The following is a 9797-nucleotide window of genomic DNA, read 5'->3' on the forward strand; positions in this document are numbered from 1 at the left end:
GGGCCCCCCCCCCGGCAGCCAGGGAAACGGCAGCCTGGTCGGCGGCCCGCTCTGGGGGCCAGGGTACGCGACCACCCAGGGGAGTAGAGGCTTTGGGTACCAGCCCCCCAACTACTCAAGAGCCTATCTGCCCAGCAGCTACAGGTGAGTGCACGCGAAGCGGGGTTGAGTGCGCAGGCGTTGTGCTCTTTCCTCGGGGTTGGGGTGGGCACCAAGGGCCTGGCTGAAGGGAGACTGGAGGACGCTGCGGCCTGCTGTTAGGAACACCCTGTTATCCCAGGCACCTGAACAGGGCTGGGAGGGTCTACCGTTTGGGTCAGGTTTTCCCAGAGGATGTTTCTCTCTCAACCTGGAGGGGGCAGTCCTTGCAGAAACAGATTGACAAGCCCTGGATGTGATCTCAGCCTAGTTATCTGGATGCCCCATTTCCCCCTGCCGCTGGCCCATGTGTGACCTGGCTCCCTCTCCCAGCCCCGGGGGCAAGGAGAGGCCAACCCACTGGCCCCTTCCTGCCTGAGCCCCAAGAGGAAAACAGTCGTAGCACGCAAGCTGGGCTTGCTCTGGAGCGTGCCCTGACAGGGTTTCCCTGCACAGCTCTCCAGGGGCAGCGGCTCACAGAGCCAGTGCAGGGTGGGTGGGCAGGTGGCAAGTTTTAGCCCGCGACCCAGAACTAGTCAGACCCATGTCCCCGACGCACACTGGGGGCTCTGCCCAGCACCTCCAATCCAGGGAAGCTCCTGCTAACCCTGTCTTTCTCTTTGCAGCTCTTCCCACTGTAAACCGGACGCCCCCTCGCTGTGTCCCCTCCCTCACAGTGACCCTAGGCTCCAGGGGGAGCTGCTTCCCCCATACAGCCCCTACCTACCCCTAGCTTCCCCCACTCCATACAGCTCTCCCCTCTCTGGCACCCCCATGCCTCTAGCCCACCTCTAACCTTCATGGACATGGAACTCCCAGTAAAGGCCTCATTCTCCTTTTACCCAGTACCAGCCCCTAGCCCCACCCCTGGCTGTAAACCCTGTCCTGTGTTGGGCCACAGTTCAGAGGAGACCTGCAGTCCTCCCAGTAAAGCCTGGGAGTGCAACACAACGCTGTTTTTTGTAGGATGAAGCAAGTTTTGTACGGTTAAAGTGTCTCTGAGTCTTTATTGTTACATCTGTTCCACACACTGCAGCAGGAACCAGCACTGGCTCCACTCCCTTCCGCCTGGACCTGCCAGAGCATGAACCTCCTCACCCCACCCTGGGGCACTGCCTGAGTCATTCTCAGTCCCCTTTCCCCCACTCCCAGCACTGGGGTCCAGGAGAGTCCCAGCCTGGCGGGGGAAGGGAGGCAGCACGAGCCTCCAGTCCCCTCCATTTCACTGCCCACACTCATCTTCTAAGGCCAGAAGAAAAGTGAGAGGACAGGGTGAGGCATCTATCACAGGTTGGCTGTCCGCTTAAAAGACTCTGGATCTGGAACCACCCAAGGTCCATTTCCACTAGAAACCCTGGCTCAGAACCGGTGCAACTGCAGAATGGAGAATGATTCCAAGTCACACTGGCAGATTGGCTCAGAGGGGCGGGCGCCTGGGCCCTATGGGTGAATGGAAACACGGAATGACTCCAGTAGCTGGCTCAGCCCTACTGCTGCTTTTTCTGCTTGTGAGGAGCCTCTGCATTCCAATAGAAGAGAAGCTGGGCAGCGATGAGACCATTGCAGAGGGAGGAGACCACAAAGGTTCCAGCCAGGAGTGGGTCTCCAGTTTCCTGGTTTTAAGAGACAAAATATGGTCACCCTTAAATACAGCCAATGAGAGGTCCCCTTAAGGACAAAGGTTCCAGAGAGGGCAGCTTTAGCCCTTAGCTGGAAGAGGTAAGGCGAGATTTTACTGCCCTAGAGGGAAGAAGGTCCACTCACCTGAATAGAAGTGAAGATTCGTGCCAGGGAGCCCCCAAACAGCAGAAAGACTGTGATGGCCGAGAGCTGGCCCGTGTGCCCATTGCGGTAGTTGGTGGCTGCCTGGAGTAGCTGCAGGAGGAGTTGAGACCTTTGGTTCTATGATCTCAACTCTTCCCATGTTCCCATGCTTTCACCAAACACCCTGTACTGTGCCCGCCTCCCAGCCCTCCCTCCCCTTTACCCTAGTACCCACCCTCCCCACCACTACAGCAGGCACGTTGGTGGCCTGGAGCAGGGTGACTACAGCCAAGGGTGTCAGCGGTGAAAGCAGCACCAGCAGGACCAGGGCGTAGCAGGCTAGGAAAGCGACACCTGGAGGGGGAGGTCGGGGAGACAAGGAGTCCTCATCAGCCTCTCATCTTCCTGCAGCTTCCCCAGGTCTGAGTTCCCAGCAGGGTTCCCAAGAACCCCAGCGTGCTCTTGGGTAAATCCCCAGCACCTTTCACAGTCTGTCCTCTGTAGTGCATGACCAGGAAGCAGATGGTGACTGTCTGGAGCATCAGGAACAGAGCTTCACCCCAAGAGCTGTAGAGTCAAGAGTTGGGAGGAATAAAGTGGGCCTGGAAAGAGGCAGAAAAAGCCTCTACAGCGTCTCTGCATGACTGACTCATTTAGAATCCTGGGCAATCTTGAGATGTACTCTCCTCTCATCATCACGTCTACTGGTGATATAATTTCTGAAAAATGCTCAAGGTTTCCTGCCCTTTTCTCGCCTCCCCTACCTTGGCCCCCATTAGAGCTGTGGGCATTAAGCTTTGGGAATGAAGGGTGGGCCCCTCACCTGAAAGGGAAGTTGTTGGTGATGCTGTAGATCATGGTCCCAGTCAATGCCACCAGCTCCAGCATTACCGACTGGAGGCTCAGACCTTCAGCACTCTTGGCTCCCAGGATTTTAAACACTTGGGGCAGCTTTACTGGGGAGAGGATGAGAAGGGCAGAGCTGAGGAGTCTCTATTCTTAGGAGCACAACATAACAGTTACTGAAGGGACCCATTAGGTTTATGGCCTCTCAGCTCCTCCACCCTGTTCTCAACAGCAGGAAAGAAATATAAGGTACGTACCCAGAAGGGACCCAGCCACAATCCCCAGCCCCAGGCCTTTGCTGAGGAGAATCTTGAGGCAGGGGACTGAAAAGAGAAAAATGGGTAAGAGAGGAAGCCTTTGGAGTCCAGGCCAAAGCTTGAAGGCTCCTGTGAGCTGCTCCTGCCCCCCCACACACACACACACAACCTTGACATATCCACATAAGGAAGGTCTTGTGTTGTCTGAAGACAAAGGAAAGGCCTGGTCCTTGCTCCAGACCATCTCACATTGACTAGGTGACACTCCAAAACAGCTTTCACCATAAGGCCTCCCAACCCTGCCACACCCGCTCCAGCCTTCCATTCCTCACAAACTCCGTGGCCTGCCTTCCGAGGTTCTCCACTGCTTTCCTGTATGAAGCTGAGCAGTGCTCCACTTCCCTGGTATTTTGTTTCCATTCCCCGAAGAAGTGTGTGACCCATTTCATGTCTTCTCTCTCCAAGGCCATGTTTCCTTATCACTTGTTCCTGAACCCTATGATTGCCCCTACTCTCCCCTCTGGGACTTAGTCCTATCCTCCCAGGGCTTGTTTTCATGCTCTGGCTCTCCACAACTCCCTAGCCTTGACTCCACTTTCCAGGCTCACGCTCTGGCCACCCACAACTCTCTAGCCTTGAAACCTTAGCCCAGGGTGCTTGGCCCAGTGGGAGTCAAGTCCATCACAGGTAGAAAATGTGGCTAAAACTGTCACGTACGCAGGTGCCAGGAACTAACAGGAGCAGACCAAAGGGTCTGATGTCTAGCTGTCGTGCAAATAGGAAGATAAATTATCCCAAAATTAGACCATGAGCAAATGTGAAGGTGGAAGGAGAGCGGGGTGGCAGTAGGGGTGCTGATGAAAGCCTGATTCATCAGGGGCTCGGAGTTAAGTTTAGCTCCTCTAGGTGGAACGGTCTGCGCTGACTTTTGTGAAGTGTGAGTCTTTTCGTCTTTCACGGTCGCTGAAACACAAACTTCACCTACACCCGGCAACTCTCCCCCCCTTCCCGAATATGGCACGCTCCTTCTGTGGATCTCCAGACACTTCCGCCCCTCTCAGAAGTGACTTCCGCCCAGCCTGGCGTGGGTATGTCGCCCGTGACACTCCACTTATGGCCCAAGGTCACTCGAGTACGACTTTGGGTGGCACTCACCGTGAAGTAGGTCCCACTGGACGAAAAGTTGGTCGTAGCATTTCTCAGGTAAAAGAATCGGTACCAGCACCCGTTTGAGCGGTCCGTCTGCCTCGGCCGCCATATTGCAAAGCTCGCTTCCGCCAGTCTCGCCTCTCCGCCTTGACATTGCGCGTGCGCGCCGGACGCTCCGCCTCTTGTTCTTTTCTCGCGGCACCGCACCCTGTCTCTCGCTGTGTCTTCCGCCACGCCGGCCTTGTGAGCCCAAGCTAGCTAACGCTCCCGACGTGCTCACGTTTCGGACGCGCCCCGCCGTTCCAATTTGAAAGCATGCCAGAGCTGTACGCCTGCGCACTTAGATGTTCCGCGCCTTTGTTTATGCTTCCAAATTGGAGGCAAGATTTATCCCTCTGCCTCTTTTGGCGCCTCCTACTGGGCGCCATCTTGTCTTTTCCTAGCCTACTTGACATTGTTCGAGGTTGAGAAGGAAGGAGCGCTCGAATGGCATGGGCGGGGACGCTGAAGCTCTAGGCATCTTCAGTGTACCGGCGCCCCCGGGACCAGACAGTCCATCGGGCAGCCCTCCTTAGTCACCGGGCTGAGTACGGAGCCTCGTGGCCCTCCTATGGTTCGTCCTGGCCTTGAAGCAACTGTTAGGCCTGGACATTGAGGCAGAAGAGAGGGTGGGTGGTGGAGCTCGTGGAAGGGCAGCTCCTGAGTCATCATCCGCAGTGCCCAGGCAGGGACCTCCAGCGGAGGCTTGGCATGGTTGCCCCTGGGTTCTCTCCCATCCTGCTGACCCAAGGGCACCACGAACTGAGCCAGAAGTTCAGCAAGGCCCAGTGAGCTCCTTGGGTTGCCCTGCAGGCGCGCTGTGCTCCACCACCCAGAATCAGGACACCAGCCCCCGGTGCGCCATCCCAGTGGAGCTGCGCTTGGCCATCACACCGTGGAGAAACACTGGTTTCTCCCACTGGCTCCGCAGTCTGCAAGTGCATAAGGGATGTCTGCAGGCAGTGGTGGCTGCCCTAAGTGGCATGTGTCTCCAGGCCTCGGAGGCTGCTTTTCTTTAGCTTCACTGAGGCTCCTCTAGCTGGAGGAGCAAGCGCTCCTTCTGCCCCCCAGCAACTGCTATAAAGGGTAGGACTGGTGCGCAGTGTCAGTGCCGGCTGTCGGTCTGTGAGGCCCCTTCTAGAATACGGACATAGGCTGCTCTGGAGTGACACTGCCTGCCATCTGCCTAAGTACCGGGGGCATCAGGGTTGGGGAAGGGGAAGCAGGCTGGGGGCATGCAGTGCCCCGGAGCAGAGGGTAATTGTGCATGGAGACCAGAGTACTCCCAGCTCCTGTGTTTGCAGCCCTTTTCTGGTGGGCCAGGAGCTTCCCAGGCGCTGAGGGGGTTTAGCTCTTTAGCCCAGCAGGCCATTTGCACAGCCTGGGAGCCAATGGGCTTCCTTCTGAAATGACCTCGGGGGAGCCACCCACTCCTTGCCCCACCTGTGTGAGCAGCTGTAACTGTACAGGGGCCAGGAAAGGCTGCCAAGATGGCACCCTGGACTGGTGGTGGTGGTAGTGGGGAAGTGAAGCCATCAGTGGCCCCAGAAGAGGAAGGAAGGCAGGCATGGCACATTCAGTGCCAGCTGTGCCAGGCTTGTGACATAGTGACATTTCCTCACCAGCTGTTTCTCAGTCCCTGAGACAGCCACGGAAGGCACAGAAAGACACTGACAAGAGATCGATGGCTTTTAATCCTGGCACAAGGGAAACAGGACAAAGATTTGAGTAGGTTTTATTACTCTCTTCAGGTGGGACATTGGTCCCATTTAATAAGAATTCTTCCCCTCCCTCCCAATTGCATTATCTCCGTTTCTGTTTTTCAAAGAAAGGGAAAAACATTTGTCTCTGAGTCAGTTGTATGGTGAGGAAATAAGGCTAGCCCTGGTGTCTCCAGGGTTGGGGCAAATGTTCAGAGGGGCTGGTAAGAGGCTGGGCGTCTCCGGAGGGTGCAGAAGATGATAAGCACGAGGGCGAGGAGGCCGAGGAGGATTAGGCCGATGATCAGCGGCAGCAAGATGGACTGGTCGCTGGGGCAAGAGAAGCCTGGCAGGGAGACAGGGCACATGGGCATGCAATAGTGGAGGCTGGGTAGAGGTGGTGGGGGGAAGGGAACGAGGCTGTGCTGGGAGGTAGGAGGCCAAGGAGGAGCTCTGCAGTGACTCAGAGCAGTAAGTCAAAGGGGGAAACGGCAGAGTCCGGTAGAGGCAGGAGGACTGTTCCCCTGTGACCAGGATAAGCCTGGGCGAGGGAGAAAATTAGCTCATAGGAAGGGACATGGGTCTAGCCAAGGCAGTGTAAGTAGCAGTGCACTGATGTGCAGTGCTGGAGCCAAATGGGAAGGCTCTGTGTTCGGTTCTCAGATTATACTGAACATACTAGGCACACCCAAGCTGGCCAGAGGATGGGGTAGGAGTGATTTTGGTGTTGCAACATCCTGTGTGTGTGTGTTTGGGGGAAAGGGGAGAGTCTCTCCAAGGAAAAAAAAAGACTTTTAAAAAACAGGCGGGGCCTGAATCTCACATGGTCAACCATGGTTCTGAATCTCATCCTGTCAACTTTAAGACAATATTCTGGGGGGCCAGCAGACAGCATGGTGGTTAAGGTGCTCAATTCTCACATGGCCAACCATGGTTGGAGTCCTGGAACTGGCAGCTTAAAAGTCACACCAGGCACATGTGTATACATGCCCAAAGTGCAAGAGGAGAATGGAGGAGGGGATGTGGCATGGCCATCCTAGTGGGCGCTGATTTTTCTCTTTCTCTCACTATCTCACTCTCCACAAGTGCATTTACCTCATAGCAAAAACTAAATTAAAAAAGTACTGAGGGAAACTGGTGGTGTAGTGGTTAAGGCAGCTGGATCCCACATGGCCAACAATGTGGCTTGACTCCTGGGCCTGACAGCTTGTAAAATACACTATGCATGTGTGTGCGTGCCCAAAATCCTAAGAGGAGAGATGAAAAAGGGACTGCAGCGTGGCCATCCAGGGGATGATTTCTCACTTTCCCTCTCTCTCTTTCTCTTGGCAAGTGCATGCACCCTATTACAAAAGCTTTAAAAAAAAAAAAAGAGAGAAAAAAAGTGCCAAGCACGTATGCATGTATGCCCAAAGTCCCAACGGTGGAGAAATGGCAGAACTGACTGTGGCAGGACCATGCCTATTGGGGTACTTTCTCCCTGTCCTCCCTTCCCTCTGGTATGCACTCTGGTAATTACACACACACAAAAGAGACAACTGTCTTATGGAATTTCAGGAAGGACTTTTGCACAGTGGGAGAATTCTAGCGGGAAAGGAGTAGGTAGGTCTTACTTGGCCCGAAGGCCCCTGTGTGGGGCAGCTGCGCAGCCTGAAGCCTCAGGAAGAGCAGGTCAAGGTGGAGTGCTGGTGAAAGGGTGATGCTTGCGTTTCTGCAGCTGAAGCTCCGGTCCAGGGGTGCTTGGAGATCTCGAAGGGATGAATTCTGAGCTGAGAACGTCCATTCTGAGGGAGTGAGGAAGGGTCAGATCCAGGCCTCCTCCCCAGCCTCAGCTTAGTCTCTTTGGGAGTCCAGACACCTGTGCTAGCCCAAGGGGACGGGGAGGTGGTTACTCACGTGCGGCGTGGGGAAAGGACACGTTGTACTCCACAGCCATGTAGCTCAGGAAGATAGTGCTCTGCTGCGCCTCCTGGGAGGTCACAGGAAGTCTCAGGCACAGCCAGAGGGGCACCCGCGTCCACAGAGGAGAATGCAGTGGGGATTGGTAGGGATGGGGTGCAGGGGGATGAGAGGAATGAGGGTGAAGGCTTTGAGCTGTACCTGCTGGAATCCAAAGTGGAGATGTCCGGAGGGGAAGGAGAGCAGCAGATGGGGTTGGGCACCCTCACAGCCCCCCTGCACCTTGGTTTGGTTGGGATTCAGTACAGAGGTGCCCCAGGCCTGCGGAAGTTAAAGATCAGAGTCACGCGACTGTGTGGCCATGCCACCTGAGTTCCCAGTTCCTCCATCTGCCCTGGATCTATTCTTCCTTCTCCCCTGAGCCTCAGCAGGACTCGCCTCGTTCCTGACCTATGCCCTTCCAGTTCCAGCTTTACCTTGCCTCCACCTTGGGTTGGGTACAGGACTCGAATCTGAATCTGGGCTTGGAGATGGACGCAGGGCTGGGAGCCGTTAGTCCACACGTAGTCCCCAATAGCGTTCTTGGAGCCTGGAGTAGGACTTGGTGAGGGGGGAGGTGGTCCAGGCGGTGGGGAACTGGTGGAGAATCCAGGGCTGGTAGTAGTGCCATTGCTGGTTGTGGGGTGAACCGTGGCATTTCCGTGGCTGCTGCTGGTGGTGGCAGGATGGTGAGTGGAAGCTGAGGACATGTGGCTGGTAGTGGTGCTAGTGCCCGTTGGATGAACTGTGGCATTTCCATGGCTGCTGGTGGTGGTGGCAGGATGGCGAGTGACAGTTGTGGGCACATGGCTGGTGGTGCCTTTAGTGGTTCGGTGAGTGGTGGTTTTGTGGCTCTTTGTAGTCCTGTGGCTGGCTGTAGGTGTCACCGTAAAAGATGGCAGCAGAGTGGCCGATTTTTTATGAGGACAATCATCCTCCGTCGCCTGGGCTTTCAGCAGAGAGAGACTGTTAGCAACCCAGAACTAGCTCCTCCCCAGAGGCTCCTGCCTTTGGTCTCTCCCATCTCCTTACCTGCTATCAGTCCCAGGAGGACCCCCAGGAAAGGCAGAGCCAGTCTCATGGCAGAACCGTCTTACTGAAAGCCCAGCTAGGTTTTATCAGTTAACAGCTGCTCAACCCTACTCTGCCTTCTCTTGGAAAAAGGAGGAAATGAAAGTTTTTACTTCCTGTATCTGATAATCCCACCCCTGACTCAGCCACCTCAGCTCCAGTGAACAACCTCTTAGTCATTAGTTTTCATAATTTCGTGGGAGTTAGTCAAGAGCATCACGTGGGTACAATATGATGGGGATTTCTGGAATTGTCCCTTGGAGACCCATCTGCCTAGGTCAGCAATTGTGGCACGTGACTGGACCATTTAAGAACAGGCCCTTCTCTGTGGTCTTCCCAGAAATCTTTCCAATAGCAGTCAATTAGAACCAGCATGTTCACATTCCCCTCCCCACTACCCTCCCACCTGTGAACTTCCTCTTAGCCAGGCAAGTGAGGCACTCATGCTCTGGGTATGCCCAACTCTCTAGAGGGTCACACCAAGTAAGAGGAAATGACCTAGCATCATGCACAGGTGTGAAACAGCCAGAAGGTCAAATACTAGCTGATAAACATAGCTGGGCTGTACCCAGTGGCAGGTGGGAGCGGGAAGGGGAGGCAAGAAATGAGAAGCCCAAGCAGGCAGTTTCCAAGTCATTTTATTCAGAATTTTGTGTTTGTTTCCTGAATCAATAAATACTATACAAAACAATGTAAAAATGGCTACCATTTTTTCTCCCCTGCTCCCCCCACCTGGGGAGAACCTCACTTGGGTTCTCCCTCCAGATTTGGTCCAGCAAATGAGGCCGAGTGGCATGTTATAGCTCCTGGAATAATAATCTTCAAAGGAGTTCAGCTGGGGTTGGGGAGCCTCTAGTTTTGGAAGTGACTAGGTTAGGGAAATGGATTAGTGTTT

At 55.0% G+C, this 9797-nt stretch overlaps 3 protein-coding genes across 6 annotated transcripts in view; 1 reads left to right on the forward strand and 2 right to left on the reverse strand.

Moving 5' to 3' along the window:
* The window catches only part of SOX15 (SRY-box transcription factor 15), a 3031-nt gene extending 1994 nt beyond the window's left edge, over positions 1-1037 (forward strand). The window contains exons 2-3 of the mRNA XM_027773150.1: positions 40-144; positions 765-1037. Coding sequence (XP_027628951.1) covers positions 40-144; positions 765-933 — 274 coding nt within the window. The 3' untranslated portion in view covers positions 934-1037. The remainder of the gene's footprint in view (positions 1-39; positions 145-764) is intronic.
* An 88-nt stretch (positions 1038-1125) lies between these two features.
* Positions 1126-4420, reverse strand: MPDU1 (mannose-P-dolichol utilization defect 1). 4 transcript variants are annotated; one of them, XM_006151788.3, is made up of 7 exons: positions 4161-4413; positions 3006-3071; positions 2726-2858; positions 2384-2469; positions 2138-2256; positions 1903-2013; positions 1126-1751 (listed from the first exon to the last, which is right to left on the reverse strand). In XM_006151788.3, exons 1-7 carry the CDS (start codon positions 4306-4308, stop codon positions 1626-1628), a joined length of 789 nt encoding a protein of 262 aa, XP_006151850.1. In that variant the 5' UTR covers positions 4309-4413; the 3' UTR covers positions 1126-1625. The 4 variants fall into 4 exon arrangements, with proteins under 4 accessions (XP_006151850.1, XP_014444549.1, XP_027628949.1 ...); XM_014589063.2 differs by having other exon boundaries at positions 2726-2900; positions 4161-4412; XM_027773148.1 differs by lacking the exon at positions 2138-2256 and having other exon boundaries at positions 4161-4420.
* Positions 4421-5869: 1449 nt separating this feature from the next.
* CD68 (CD68 molecule) lies at positions 5870-9007 on the reverse strand. Its single transcript, XM_006151789.3, has 6 exons — positions 8864-9007; positions 8269-8780; positions 7994-8113; positions 7790-7862; positions 7507-7677; positions 5870-6239 (listed from the first exon to the last, which is right to left on the reverse strand). Exons 1-6 carry the CDS (start codon positions 8910-8912, stop codon positions 6106-6108), a joined length of 1059 nt encoding a protein of 352 aa, XP_006151851.1. The 5' UTR covers positions 8913-9007; the 3' UTR covers positions 5870-6105.
* Between the last annotated feature and the right edge of the window lie 790 nt (positions 9008-9797).

The sequence above is a fragment of the Tupaia chinensis genome, unplaced genomic scaffold, assembly GCF_000334495.1.
Source record: "Tupaia chinensis unplaced genomic scaffold, TupChi_1.0 Scaffold000330_1, whole genome shotgun sequence".
Lineage (NCBI taxonomy): Eukaryota > Metazoa > Chordata > Mammalia > Scandentia > Tupaiidae > Tupaia > Tupaia belangeri.

What these genes read in the sequence shown, in the direction of transcription:
- MPDU1 (XM_006151788.3), bottom strand. Translation starts at nt 4,308, where the DNA reads ATGTCAAGGCGGAGAGGCGAGACTGGCGGAAGCGAGCTTTGCAATATG. An exon ending in CCAGTGGGACCTACTTCACG is followed by an intron (nt 3,072 to 4,160) that starts GTGAGTGCCACC and finishes TTCTCTTTTCAG; the next exon opens with TCCCCTGCCTCAAGATTCTC. An exon ending in CAGAGGACAGACTGTGAAAG is followed by an intron (nt 2,257 to 2,383) that starts GTGCTGGGGATT and finishes CTCCCCCTCCAG; the next exon opens with GTGTCGCTTTCCTAGCCTGC.
- CD68 (XM_006151789.3), bottom strand. Translation starts at nt 8,912, where the DNA reads ATGAGACTGGCTCTGCCTTTCCTGGGGGTCCTCCTGGGACTGATAGCA. An exon ending in TCCACTTTGGATTCCAGCAG is followed by an intron (nt 7,863 to 7,993) that starts GTACAGCTCAAA and finishes GTGACCTCCCAG; the next exon opens with GAGGCGCAGCAGAGCACTAT. An exon ending in CACAGGGGCCTTCGGGCCAA is followed by an intron (nt 6,240 to 7,506) that starts GTAAGACCTACC and finishes TCTCCCTGCCAG; the next exon opens with GCTTCTCTTGCCCCAGCGAC.